Source organism: Corylus avellana, chromosome ca9, assembly GCF_901000735.1.
Source record: "Corylus avellana chromosome ca9, CavTom2PMs-1.0".
NCBI classification, from domain to species: domain Eukaryota; kingdom Viridiplantae; phylum Streptophyta; class Magnoliopsida; order Fagales; family Betulaceae; genus Corylus; species Corylus avellana.
Genome location: NC_081549.1, coordinates 16481964 through 16497401, shown reverse-complemented (window position 1 = coordinate 16497401; position 15438 = coordinate 16481964). Strand labels below are relative to the sequence as shown.

Genomic DNA, 15438 nt, shown 5'->3' with positions numbered 1-15438 from the left:
TTTTTAAAAATTGTGATTTGAAAACGCAGAAAAAAAAAATTGCATATTTTCGGAATTTTTAAATCGCCGACATGGAGGTTCCTTTTTGAAAATACACAATTTTAAAGGTTAAACTGCATTTTCGCCAACACTTAATTTCATTTTTAAAAATAAAATTTTCAAATAAGACATTTTAAAATCGCTATCATTAAATCGTAGTTTTTAAAGTTCTAAATCCAAACAAATCCTTGGACAACTAATTGTTGTGAATTTCAATCTGGTGATAATAAATGTTAAGTTATTATTTGTCCCAAAAACTTAAACTAATGAAAAAAGATAAATTTAATTATTTAATCATTACTTTAATAATAAACCACTAAAAAAATGTTACTTTTACAGATACTCATGTGTTGCACGGCTCATGCAACATGTCCTATTTCATCAGTTTTTGGTCCCAAATTGACTTTTGCTTTGTGGAAAAATAGAACAAGTCGAGCCCTACAACAGCCATGGATGTTCATAACACACAAGATCGTCAATGATTCCATTTCCTTTTCCTGTAATTCACCAAGATTTAGCATTTTAAAGTGAAAGAATTTGAATGTGGTGGACAACAGGACTTTTGATGTGTTTTGTACATAATCTGAGGATTGGTTTGAGTTTGCAATTTAAAAACGGTATGAATTAAAAATAACGATCTAAAAATATGTGATTTAAAAATCGTAATTTTTAAAAACATAATTAAACGTTTTGACAAAATCGCAGATTCTTGTTTCAAATCACAGTTTAGCCTTAAAAATTGTATGTTTTCAAAAAAGAACCTCTTTACCTGCGAATTGAAAATGCATAAATTATGCGTTTTGCAAATTGCAATTTTTAAAAACGCAATCTTAAACAATTAATTTTATACGATTTGGTTTAAAATCACACAAACACACCCTTAATTGACAAGTGAATATACGTTTTAAATTTTTAGTCAAAATTCGAGTTTACATATGCTAACCAGTAACTATGTTAACAAATAATTAAATTGAACCAAGTCGAACCGAGTATCAAAAATTAAAAATTAATTTGTTATATTTTATTTTGAATATAACCCAAGTTCAATCTCATCACAAATTTAAATTATATATATATTTAGGGCTTGTTTGAGATTGTGTTTGAGGGGATAAAAGTGCTTTTAACACTCAAAAAGTACGTTTGAAGAAAAAAATACTTGTTTGATAAAAACATTAAAAGCGCTTTTAAGGGTCTAAAAAGCATAAAAATGGTCAAAACACACTTTTGGCAAAAGCTTAAAAATAAAGCTTTTGCCTAAAAACTCTTTTTAACTTAAAAACTCTATTTCTCAAACGCAATCCTAAACAGGCTCTTAAGGTTAGTTTATTTTATTTTTAAACCACAAGGAACCTGTTGGCAATTAAGTTGCCTGATTAATACATATTTATTCATGTACAGTAAATAAGGTAGGTTTGAGCCAAATACTTCTCGTGAACCGCAAAGAACTTGCTTTGATGTAATAAGTACTTCCACACAGACAGCAATACATGGACATTGTTGGAGGTCTTTGAAAGGACTAGATACTTCGATGTTTAAGTTACTATGTTATACTAAGAATAACATAAGTATCTCCCAAAAACTCATCTTTACCTGATGCTTTGAGTCTTTTTTATAGGAAATTTTTTTTTTTATCTAATTCTTTGTAAAACTTTGTGTTGATATCTTGAAATTTGTATTCCAAATTATGTATTTATGTCGTGTTTTTGTAAGGAGAGGATCTTGACTTATTTTCCTATGACAGCTGGATTATATATCTTCGATCTACTCACAACTGAATTATTGAGTGGGACTCACAAGAAATTTTTTTCCTTACAGAAATAAAGTCGAATTAGATTGAAGTGGACCCAAGTATATATTAGTCAAGAAAAAGTAACCAGTAGTTTAATAACTTCACTTTTCTTCACAGAAAAAGAAGATAATGCCTTCAATTATCTCTTCAAAACGAGACTATAGGCTTTATGTGTTATGTGTGACGTGATGGATTCCTGCATTGTCCAATAGAATGGAGATAACAACAAAGTGATCTGATTCACATAAGCTCATAAGCTCATAACAACAAAGTGATTACTCCCTCCTCTTTCTCATAAGCTCAACTCTGTTGTGGAAATTTGAGGTGAGTCCACAACTTTAACGTCTCTCACAATGAAGCCGGCTGCTTTGAACTCACAGAAACTTACTTTTCAAATGTAGCTGTGTGTTGTTGTCAATGGCACAAGTTGATATTGTTGTGGAAACCAGTTTGCAAAACCGAGCTCATTTTCCTTCCAAGCGGGATTGTGCACTGCAGAGTAATTTTGTTTTCTCCATCTTTCTTGTGCTGCAAATGTAATATGTTTAGTTATGTTCTACTTTGATTTAAGGTTTCATTTGCTTTTTGAGATGCTGCATGTCTTCGTTGCCGGCCACTTGGTTGCTTGCTTGTTGTTGGCTCTGCATTTTCAGGGGTTGTTGGTTGCTGGATTTGAGTTTTTGTTGGCTTTTTGAGAAGCTGTCTTTGTGTTGGCTCTGCTTTGCTGATGATGCATTTCAGATAAATGCTTTTTTTTTTTTCCTGGATTTGTTTCTTTTGTGAGTTGCTTTTGTTTAGCCCTCTCTAGTGGGTTTTTTTTTTTTTTTTTTTGGGCTTGATGGCAGCTGCAGTGTGTAGTTTTCTTTGTTTGGTTGTTAATAAAATTCATTCACCCACAAAGAAAAAATCTAAAATAGAACAAAAAAAAAAAAAAAAATAGAAACTTCTTGTATATATACCGCTTTTAACAAATAAAAGAATAAAAAAGAAGAAAAAGAAACACTAGTACAATAAGACTCTGATACTTAAAACTCTGCAGGGAGAAAGAGAGAGGAATGCCGGGCCTTGTATCTGGCTGCACTAAATTGTAAGTGGGAAATTGCTAAGAAAATCCTTAGTGAAGATCGAGAGATGCTTTATGCCAAGTTGACAAAATCAGCAGATACAGTTATTCACATAGCAGTTACTGCAAAATGCATAAATTTTGTGAAAGAATTGCTAGATTTTATGACAGTGGAAGAGGCAGCTATACTAAACGACAATCATGACACAGCTCTTTGTATTGCTGTTGTGTCTGGAATGATGGAAATTGCAGAGTTATTTGTAGCAAAGAATAAGGAGCTGACAATGATACGTGGCACTAGGGGACTTGTACCACTTGGCATGGCAGCTGAAGCTGGACAGGAGAAAATGGCTCAATATCTTTACCCCAAAACTGATTTTGCCCTTCTAAATCGCAATGAACGGATTAGGCTCTTCTTTATTTCCCTTTCCAACAATCTCTATGGTATGACTACATTCTTTATTTCCACTTGGCATGGCAATGAATAAGAATGTTTTCTGACCACAATATATAAAAAATGTTATGTAGATTTAGCATCGAAAATATTGGAACGAGATCCAACAATGGCTTGTGAACGGGATGAGAATGAGAAAACAGCCTTGCATGTGTTGGCTCAAAAGGAAGACATGACAAGCAGAGATGGGCTAAAGATCGTGGAAAGATGTACAAGCTCATGTACGTTTCTCTAAGCTCCAACTCGATCTAATACTTGCTAAATTGTGAAACAATCAACACCCTTAAATTTACGACTTAGCAAGTGAACATCACATAAAGTAAGCCATGATTTAAGCGCTTACGCTAGACTTCAAATTGCTTTTCATAATACCATGCCCTTTTAAAAGGTTTTCACAAAATGGTTTTAGAAATATTTGATTGCGAATGCCATGAGTCATGATAATTTCTCTTTGTGGCATAAAAAGATTTGAATTTAAGACATAATTCTTTTGCACATTTTGTTTTTACATCACAAGCACAATCTCATCTCATCACATCATATTCCCATTTTACCACGTCATCATACTCATATATTAACCCTCATATGGAGACTCATATATTAACCCTCGTACGATAGAAGTGATCGATCTTACAATACTGGAACCTCATCATGGGTGATATGTAACTAAAGAAATTTATAATCAAATGGAAAAATAAAATAATAGCGGAATTTAAATAAAAGAGACACAAAGATTTTAACGTGGTTCGGTCAACGACCTACATCCACAGATAAAGCCCAAAGGGCTACATTAAGCTCTTATTGAATGGATTGTTTACAATACATAATGCTCTATTTATAGAGCTTATACATAAATGTAATCTTAATCAAATCCCCTAATTTAGGGTGATCAAATTATAATCAAACCCCTAAATTAGGCTAATCTAATCTTCATCAATCATAATCAAATCCCTAACTTTAGGGTCATTCAAATATACTCTAACATCCTCCCTCAAACTCAAGGTGGAAGATCCTGAAACCTTGAATTTGACTATTTTTTTTTTTTTTTTTTTTTGAGATAGCAAAACAATACAAAAAAGGGTCATCTATAGACCAAAAAGGAGAGCCAATTTTAGGCTAAAATGAGAGCCAACTGTGGGCTGGACCTGGGTTTTAAACAATACCACATAGCCATATAAAAGGAGAGCTAACTTTGGAATGAAGTGAGAGCCAACTATGGGCTGAAATGGCCTGGGTTTTAAACAATACCACAAAGCCGAGCAAAATAGGCCAACTATGGGCCAATGGATGGGCAACTTGGCCTTTTTTTTTTTTTTTTTTTTTTTGGTTTTGTTTTCTCTCACGCATTGCATCAGCAACATACTTTTTTTTTTTTTTTTTTGATATACAATAATAGAATGAACAATCTTCTACCAAATCAATTAATAAAAATTCACCCAATTGCCCCATCGATTTGTGGATGCTCTTTGAATCCCTCATTGCCTTCAAGATGTCGATCTTTGCAAAAAATTCTCACTTGAAAATTTGTGAGCACCGCAAGAGAAGAATCATGATAGGCAAAAAGAAATGAAATCCACAGCATAGTTAGGATCGAATTTTGGCGTTAGCCAACAGCTCTGATACCATGAAGAAATTTATAATCAAATGGAAAAATAAAATAATAGCGGAATTTAAATAAAAGAGACACAAAGATTTTAACGTGGTTCGGTCAACGACCTACATCCACAGATAAAGCCCAAAGGGCTACATTAAGCTCTTATTGAATGGATTGTTTACAATGCATAATGCTCTATTTATAGAGCTTACACATAAATGTAATCTTAATAAAATCCCTTAATTTAGGGTGATCAAATCATAATCAAACCCCTAAATTAGGCTAATCTAATCTTCATCAATCATAATCAAATCCCTAACTTTAGGGTCATTCAAATATACTCTAACAGTAACATAGCTATACACAACATATCATAAAATACTGGTACATGAAGTACCATAAGTTATCGCTACACAAAGTAGGTTTATTTGTTTACCATAATTAAGTACCGTAAATGGGTTTATTTGCTTATCATAGGTATCATTTGTGACATTTTTTAAAATCGAGGTGGCTATTTGATTCTGGTATAAAGCATAGGTACTGAAAATGCATTTAACCCTACATTGAAACTGAAACTTTGCATTAGAGGATGAATTGAAGCAATTCAAAGTTTGTGAAAATGAAAGTAGAGCAGTAGACTAGGGAAGAAATTAAGAGTGGTTTATCCATTATTTTTTTTTTCTCAATTTCTCTTTGTTAAAGGTAATTTTTGTAGTGACTTAAATCCTGCTTCCAGACTTCAAAAGCTTCTACAGGGAAGCTTCGACGCCAAAAGTGCCTCACGAATTACTTGAAAGCCTTTGGGAGCAAATTCTGGAGCGACCAAATGATGAAATTTCAAAACTAATAACGAAGCCTTCAGTAATACTTTTCGATGCTGCAATGTCGGGAAATGTAGAGTTTTTAGCTGTACTTCTTCGCAAGTATCCTGATCTATTATGGGAAGTTGATGAAAAAGGTAGAAGTGTATTTCATGTCGCAGTTGTGCATCGGCAAGAACATATATTTAATTTGATATATAACATAGGAACCATGAAAGATTACATAGTAGGAAATGATGACAAGGATGGTAACAACATGTTCCACTTAGCTGGAATGTTGCCACATGTCGAAAGACTTGGAGCACCACGTGCAAATCTTCAGATGCAACGAGAGCTATTGTGGTTTAAGGTATTCCATTTTTTATTTACAATGGCATGTAGCTTTATCTTATATCTATTATGTAATGTAACTTTGTTATTCCTATCATTATAGGAAGTGGAAAAGATTGTTCGACCTTCGCAGAGGTATATGAAAAATTCAGAAGGGAAGACACCAAGAGAAATATTCATTGAGACACATGAACGTTTACTTAAAGGTGGGAAAGAAGACATGAAGGAGACATCCAATTCATGCATGCTTGTAGCAACTCTCATTTCTACCGTGGTGTTTGCTGCAGCCCTCACTGTACCTGGTGCCAGCAGTAATATAACAAACACTCCATTTTTCAGTAAAGACCAGTGGTTTATGATTTTTATCCTCTCAAATGCAGTCTCACTCTTCACTTCGGCAGCTTCAATAGTCTTGCTGCTCTCCCTTCTTACTTCAAGCTACTCAGAAAGTGAGTTTGTCACGTCATTGCATGCAAGGTTGATGTTCGGGCTCCCAACACTCTTCTTTGCCATAACAACCATGGTCTTGGCCTTTATTGCTGCCATCTTTCTAATCTTTGACTACAAATTTGTTTGGGTTCCATATCTTCTTGCCTCACTAGCCAGTGCCCCTGTGATTTTGTTTATTGTGTTACATTTTAATCTTTGGGCTGACCTGATCCGCTCCTACTACTGGTCAAAGTTTTTATTCCAGCGGAGCAAGTACAAAATTTTCTAGAGAGAATTTGAGTTGTATAGTTTGTGTTTTCAACACTAATTTGTATGTTAATGATTCTGAATTACAATCCTAATAGTTAATTGTACGCAGCAATATGAATGGTTCACATTACATTTGTTTCCTCTATATCCAACTAGACCAATAAAATCATGAATTTGTTTTTTTAATCAGATTGTTCATGAAGTTCTAGAAATAAACTTATATAGGAAAGTTTTTGATCTTGATCTTTGATTTTGAAAATCAAGAACTTTGATATAGGAAATTGGAGTACCTGTAACCTGTACGTCAAATTACCACTCAGATGCCATGTTAGAGGCTACATTTTCAAAGGTTTAAAACTAATATAAGTTGTTGCAGTATTTTCAACCTTTTGTTTGTCTTTTTGCATTCCTCTCACTACAAAAAACAAAAAAAAACAAAAAAAAAAAGCCAAAAAAGCCAAAATAGTGACACGTGGAATGTGACGGTTTTAGCTTAAAAACGTCACTATTGATGTAGTGACGTTTGCATGGAGACATTTTCAAAATGCCTTTAAACATAGTGACTTGATTCAAAATTTGAGACGTTTCAACAGTAAAAATGTCGCTACAATAAAACACTGCATTTTAGTGACGTTTTCCGAAAACATCATTATCCCAAATGTCACAAATTGGTTTTTTTGTTTTTTTTTTGTTTTTTTGTTGAGTGTGCTTGGAAAGTAGTGAAGAAACTCATAATAGAATGGAAACTAAATACAAAATAATAAATAGAGAAAATGGAGATAAAGAATAACAAAGTGAGAAATTGGAAATAAGGATTTATGGATGGTTCAGTCTTAGATACCTATACCCACCACTATGAAATATCTTGCTCTTATTTCTTTATTAGGTTTACAATACAAAAGACTTCTATTTATTGAAGAATTTGGATAGGTAAGGATAAAGCTAAGTATGATATATAATCAATTACCATCAAAATTATCCTATAAAGAATAAGAGCATCTCCAGCAGTGTAGTTAAAAATGAGATATTAGCTACATTTAGCTATTTTTGTCTTTTTTTTTTGCTCCAGCAGAATAGCTTCATATTAGTTATTATACCTTAACTGCTACAGTAAATACTTCATATTGATATTCATTGTAGCACACTAGATTGTTGAATATAATATTATTCCCACATGCATTATTTTCTCTCTATTCTCCCTCCCTCAACGTTTCTCTCTCTCTTCTCTCTTCTCTCCCTCCCTCAACATTTCTCTCCCTTCTCTCTTCTCTGTTCATAAATTTATGATACAAATTCAAGTCTTTTGAATCACTAAAAACTCACCAAAAAAATTGAATAGTATGCATATAATTGACAAACTAAAAATGAAAAAATAAAAATAGCACACAAGTATGCTACATAAATCAATTCTATTGCAATTTACAAGATGATGCAAAAGCGATCGCGGATCCAAAAAAAAAGATTAAAAAATAATATTTAAAAAAAATAGATAATGAAATAAAGAATCTGTTGGACTTGGCATTAAAAAATAAGTAGCTAAAATAGAGAATTGTGTTTTTTTACTGGATAGAATACATCTTACTGTTGGAGATGCTCTTATAGAACCATATCTTATATTTTAGCATTCCCTCAAATTGAAGATGAAAGATTTTTAAAGCTTGGGTTTAAATAAAAAAAAAAACAAAACAAAACAAAACAAAAAAGGTGTACTTATTTTTTTGTGATGGTTACAGGTGGCTAGTATGATACCATAAAGAAACTCGTATTATAATGGAAATTAAATACAAAAGCTGAATAAAAAACAAAATTGAAGATGAGGATTTTCAGGTTGGTAGTTTGGTATTAAACACCTACATCTGCCACTAAAGAAGAACCCAAAAGACTAGAGGTGAAAAGGGGGGTTAGTATTTTAGGTTTTTTCAAAACCATAAACCGTTAACCGTTAACCACTAACTGCCTATATATATACATATATATGCTTGAAACAATGTCATTTTTTAGTTTAAAATTTTAAATATATATAAAAATGTATAAAAATTTAGAAATGATGTCATATGTAATATGATATTATCGTATTACCATAGAAATGACATTGTTTCGGTTTTTTTTTTTTTTTTTGGAAAAAAGAAAAATTAAGTTTTTCTTTTAGAAAGCAGCTAGCAGTTATTAGAGTTACTAATCGCTAACTGCCGATTAACCGCCTAAGCGGTTAGCAGAGGTAATTAGTGAATTTTACTAACCGCTAATAACCATTAACCACTAACCGTCTTTTCACCCGGTTCAAAAGACTACATAAAAAAATGTTCATGGATGTTTGCTTGGTGCCGGTATTTGAAATAAACCAATAACAGCCTAATTTATCACTAAAATTAAAACTAATTTAGTACTATCATTTCATTAAATAAAATGGGAGCAAAGCAAACATCCATTTATCAATGGGACCAAATAGGAGGCCCCTCATGGAAACGATTTTCTTTGTTTATCTATAATTGGTTAAACTCTTTTTATTTTTTATTTATTTATTTTTATTAAAGAAAAAACATTGGTAATACATTTCTCTAATAAAAAAATAGATGATAATTTAACAATTATTATGTCGGTCCCATCATCATCCTCTCCACCCACAAAGTAATATGTTACCTTCTTTTTTTTTTTTTTTTTTTTTGAGAAATATATGGTTCACGTGTTGCATGGTCCATGCAACTTGTCCTATCCTCTTCTAGAAATTTTCCCGAAAAAAAATAAATAAATAAATGCTAAAATTTAATAAAAACTCAACATTTTATCTATAAAAATTTATGTGGTAGGTTGCCATATTATATTTTTGGTGGAGGAAAAAAGACAACAAAAAAAAAATGATATGACATCTTGCCATATAGACTTTTATAAGCAAAATATAAATTTTTTATTAGATTCTAGTATATCTCAAATATATATATATATATATATATATATATATATATATATGATCTCGTCATTGCTTGTTCAAAAATTCACTTTCGCTTTGTTGAAAAATAGAAAAAGTCGAGCCATACAACAACCATGAATGATCGTAGAATATGTGAGGGACCATACTCTCAATATTTTTAGTCAAGATTCGAGTCTATCAACTGATCTAAGACTTAGGCCCTGTTTGGTTCGCGGATTAGACCCTTGGATTGGACTAGCTAACACTAGGTATAGCTAGTCCTTTGTTTGGTAACACTCTATTCCTGGGAATAGCTATTCCCATGGGATTACTAATCCTATATACACGGGGTTAGCTAAGCCACTCAAAAACGAGTGGCTTAGCTAATCCTTTCCTGTGGGATTAAAATTATCGTGTAAATTGCCCACAAAAACCCCACCCTTCTAGCACCCACGTCTCTCAAGGAGACTCTGCAAAACGATCTCCATCTCTCAAAGAGCAACGATCTCTCTTCTCTGCGCAAGGTATCTCTCTCCCCCTTCTCTTCTCTTCGATTTCTCTTCTTTGTTTCTTGGTTATTTCATTCTCTCTCTATTTCTTGGATTTTTTTTTCTCTGTACCGTTTCTCTGTTTTTTTTTTCTTTTTTTTCTTTTTCTTTTGATTCTCTGTATCGTTTCTCTTTGATTCTGTTTAGGCTTTTTTTTAAAAAAAAAAAAATTTATTATTTTTTTTTATTCTGTTTCTCCATCTCTCTTTCTCTATATTTTCTCAGTTTGATTTTTAATTCAATTATATATATATATAACCTATGTTCAAGCGTACAACCTGTGTTCAAGCGTATATATATATACACACACACGCTTGAACACAGGTTATTCATACCTGTTCAAGCGTGTGTGTGTGTATATATATGTACCCAAAACGTTTCTGAGTTTTTTTTTATTTTTCTTCTGTTTTTTTATTTCTTTTGATTCTCTGTATCGTTTCTCTTTGATTCTGTTTAGGATTTATTATTTTTTTTTATTCTGTTTCTCCATTCTTTGTATCGTTTCTCTTTGATTCTGTTTAGGGTTTATTTTTATTTTTTATTTTGTTTCTCCATCTCTCTTTCTCTATACTTTCTTAGTGTGATTTTTAATTTAGTTATATATATAATTGAATTAAAAATCACACTGATATATATACACACACTTGAACACAGGTTATTCATACATGTTTAAGCGTGTATATATATATAAAATTATATATACATGACATAACTAAAAAAAAAAAAAATTATAGTAAAATTGTTTATGTTTCAAAAAAAAAAAAAAGAATGAAAGTCCTTAATAATATAAATTGTATTTATATTATAAGGGTATTTTAGGAAATAAGATCACAATACAATTCCATTCACCAACATATTGCACTGTACCAAACGAAGGAATAGGATTAGGTAGTCTATTCCAACGTTACAACCAAACAAAGGAATAGGACTAGCTAATCTATTCCCAGTGGTAGCTAATCCCAGTGATAGCTAATCCTTTTCCAATGGACTAGACAATCCGCGAACCAAACGAGGCCTTAGTAGTATTTAAAATGCTAGGCTATGACGTTATTTTGGGGATGGACTCGTTGTCAAAGCACCATGCTAGCATTGACTGTCGAAGGGAAGAAATTACCTTCCGGCCACCTGGCGTTGAGGAGTTCAAGTATTGTGGATCTCGAGTGCGAGCCACCCTGCCACTTCTCTATGCAGTGCAAGCAAGAAGGAGTGTCAGAGAAGGTGATTATGCGTATTTGGCTTATGTAACGGCTAAGCCAGAGAGTGAATTGAAGTTGGAGAATATTCCAGTGGTTTGTAATTATCCTAATGTTTTTACAAAGGTTTATTTAGGACTACCACCTAATCGGGAAATTGAGTTCACTATCGATTTAGTGCCAGGGACTCAACCAATTCACAAAGCACCCTTTTGTATGGCACTGGTGGAGTTAAAAGAATTAAAGGAACAGTTGGAGGAGGACAGAGGTTTATCTATCCAAGTGTGTCACCCTGGGGAGCACCGGTGTTGTCTGTAAAGAAAAAGGATGGGTCGATGAGGCTATGCATAGATTATCAAGAATTAGATCGGGTGACTATTAGGAATAAGTACCCTCTACCCAGGATCGATGATTTGTTTGATCAATTAAAGGAAGCTTTGGTTTTCTCAAAAATTGATCTTCGGTCTGAGTATCATCAACTTAAGGTATGGGAGGACGATGTGCAGAAAACCGCTATTAGAACGAGGTATGGCCATTATGAATTTATGGTTATGCCTTTTGGATTAACCAATGCACCTTCTGTGTTCATAGACTTAATGAACAAAGTGTTCCATAAGTACCTTGATCGGTTTGTAGTAGTGTTCACTGATGATATACTAGTTTACTCAACTAACCATCATGAACATGCGGAACACTTAAAGAAAGTGTTGGATATTCTAAGAAAGGAGAAGTTGTTTGCCAAACTCAAGAAATGTGAATTTTGGTTGAAGGTCTCATTTTTGGGATATGTAATCTCTGGAGATGGGATTGAAGTAGATCCAAATAAGATAGAAGCTGTGGTCAAATGGGAAAGGCCAACAAATGTCCGTGAAATTCGCAGTTTTTTGGGATTTGCTGGCTATTATCGGAGATTTGTAGAAGGGTTCTCCGCACTCTCAGGACCTCTGACTACATTGACAAAGAACACTCGCTATGTCTGGAGTGACGAGTGTGAGGCAAGCTTTCAAGAACTAAAGAGGAGATTGGTAACTGCACCAGTTCTCACTCTTCCGTTAGATGAAGAAGGATTTGTGATTTTTAGTGACGTTTCTCATAAAGGATTGGGGTGAGTGCTTATGCAACAAGGTAAAGTGATAGATTATGCCTCAAGACAGTTAAAGAATCACGCGAGGAACTACCCTACTCATGATTTAGAATTAGCAGTGGTAGTTTTTGCCTTAAAGATATGGAGGCACTATCTTTTATGGATCAAAGTGTGAGGTATATACTAATCATAAAAGTCTTAAATATATATTCAGTCAGAAAGATCTGAATATGAAGCAAAGAAGTTTGATAGAGTTAATGAAGGATTATGATTGTTGTATCCTGTATCACCTAGGTAGGACAAATGTTGTTGCAGACGCATTAAGTAGGAAATCACGGGGTGAAGCATCAAACTCTATGCCGACCCTGGATCAGCTTGCTCATCAATTGGGGATGATTCAATTTGACACAAGGTCAACAACTAAAGGGATGAGCATTGCAACACTTACTATCCAACCAATGCTAACAGATTGGTTCAAGGTAGCTTAAGAAAAAGATCCAGAATTAAAAGAGCTTTGGAAAAAAGCTAGTCAAGGAAAAGCTCCTGGCTTTAACTTTGCCTCTGATGATCTTTTAAGAACAAATGATTCCAGATTGGTGTTGCCAAAGGATAATAAGCTGAGAAAAGAAATCTTGGAAGAAGCACATAAAACTCAGTATACGGTACACCTAGGAATTACTAGGATGTACCAAGACCTGAAAAAGATGTATTGGTGGTCCGGTATGAAACGTGATATCGCAGAGTACGTAGCACGCTGTCCAACATGTCAACAAGTAAAAGTTGAACATCAATGACCAGCAGGACCACTACAACCTCTCATCATTCTTGAATGGAAGTGGGATCAAGTAGCAATGGATTTTGTAGTTGATTTACCAAGGGTACCAAGCAGGCAAGATGCTATTTGGGTAATAGTGGATAGACTTACTAAGAGTGCTCATTTTTTTCCCTACAAAATTAATGATTTTATGCAAAAGATGGCAAAATTATACGTACGGGAGATCGTTAGGTTGCATGGTGTGCCTGTTTCGATAGTATTTGACCGAGATCCTCAGTTTACTTCAAAATTTTGGGGAAGATTGTAAGAGGCAATGGGAATGAAATTGAATTTTAGTACAGCATACCATCCGCAAACTGATGGTTAATCAGAAAGGACCATTCAAATCCTTGAAGATATGCTAAGGTTATGCATACTCAATTTTAAAGGTAATTGGATTCGATTCCTACCTTTAGTAGAGTTTGCCTATAACAACAGTTTTCAAGCAACTATTGGGACGACATCGTATGAGGCATTATACGGACGCAAATGTAGATCACCCTTATATTGGGATGAAGTTGGCGAAAAGTAGCTATTAGGACCAAAAATAGTACAAGACACCAAGGACAAGATTACACTCATTCGAAAAAGAATGTTAATGGCTCAAAGTCGACAGAAGAGCTATGCTGACCAACATCGACACAAGTTGGAGTTTGAAGTTGGTAACCAAGTATTTCTTAAGGTTTCGCTAATGAAAGGTGTAATTCAGTTTAGTAAGAAGGGTAAACTGAGCCCGAGATATATAGACCCTTTTGAGGTGAAAGAGGTAGTTGGACCGGTGGCACATAGAGTTGCATTACCACCAGAGTTAGCTGGAATACATGATGTGTTCCATGTATCTACGCTACGAAAGTACGTGCATGATCCTTCGCATGTTATCAACTTTAAACCTCCACGGATTCAAGGGAATTTGTCATATGAAGAAGTGCCGATTCAAATCATGGATCGCAAAGAGCAACAACTAAAGACCAAGACAATTCCGCTTATAAAAGTACTATGGCGAAATCATGACGTAGAAGAAGCTTCATGAGAACTGGAGCAAGAGACGAGAAATAGATACCCACATCTGTTTAAAGGTTTAAAACAAAACCCTCCGCAGTATTTTATTTTACCTTCAATGCTTGCTATATTGGTATGGTTATGATAAATAGTACGGCATATATATATAACCATTTTCTGAATACTTTGATATAGATGGACTCAAAAGGCAAGGAAGTCACTGAAGACGTGAGTCCAGTAGCTAGTCCAATCAATTGGGATACCTTTTCGGAACTAACTATACAATTTATGGCCTTGGATGACCATCCTAATTTGCCACTTGACCCTTTAGGAATTCTACCGGGTAACATGGGTGCTTGGGATCCACCTAGAGGGAATTGGGATGACTGGGGTAACTGGGGGCCACCTACACCACAAAATGGTTGTGTGTGTGTGTGAATTCTAAATTTCGAGAACGAAATTTCAATAAGGAGGGGAGGATGTGACACCCAAGAAATTTATTGACATAATAATACTTTAGTATAAATATTAGATTTAGATTTAATCAAATGTATCTAGAAAATATATTTGATATCTAAATTATACTTTCTTAGTTTGAAGTAATTGGTTTGGGCTAAATGATTTAACATTTAAGATTTTATTAAAGTTGTGTTTGTAGGTAGAACTATGTACAGTGATTTACAAAATAAAAAGATATACATGATAAAAGGTTAAATAAAGATATATATATATATATATATATATATATATATAAATTAAAAAAAAAAAAAAAAAAAAAAGAGAAGAAAAGCTACGTGAATCCTCTCAAAATCTCTTATTTCTATGCCTACAAAGATGCAACCCACTTGCAAGCTTAAAATTTCGGCGCCCACAAGAGAAAAATGACTGTTAATATATGGGAATTACGGCGCCTAAAAAAAAAAAAAAAACCTGCAGTTTAAGGTTTTTCTTACTATCTTAAACTTTAGGATTATTTCCCTCCATGTCCTAAAATATCGCCTATAAAAACTATAAATAGGCCACGGCAGAACAGGAATTCTTCAGAAAAAAAAAAAAAAAAAAAACCTCTCCCTCTCGCACAATGAAAGAAAGAAAAAGAAAAA

General features: G+C 33.6%; 2 protein-coding genes across 2 annotated transcripts in view; both read left to right on the top strand.

The window, feature by feature from the left end:
• The window catches only part of LOC132162375 (ankyrin repeat-containing protein NPR4-like), a 10020-nt gene extending 3212 nt beyond the window's left edge, over positions 1–6808 (top strand). The window contains exons 2-5 of the mRNA XM_059572612.1: positions 2868–3335; positions 3420–3566; positions 5676–6109; positions 6194–6808. Coding sequence (XP_059428595.1) covers positions 2868–3335; positions 3420–3566; positions 5676–6109; positions 6194–6808 — 1664 coding nt within the window. The remainder of the gene's footprint in view (positions 1–2867; positions 3336–3419; positions 3567–5675; positions 6110–6193) is intronic.
• Positions 6809–13934: 7126 nt separating this feature from the next.
• On the top strand, positions 13935–14366 carry LOC132162374 (uncharacterized). The gene has a single exon (XM_059572610.1). The coding sequence runs from the start codon at positions 13935–13937 to the stop codon at positions 14364–14366; it is 432 nt and encodes a 143-aa protein (XP_059428593.1).
• The last annotated feature ends 1072 nt before the right edge of the window (positions 14367–15438 follow it).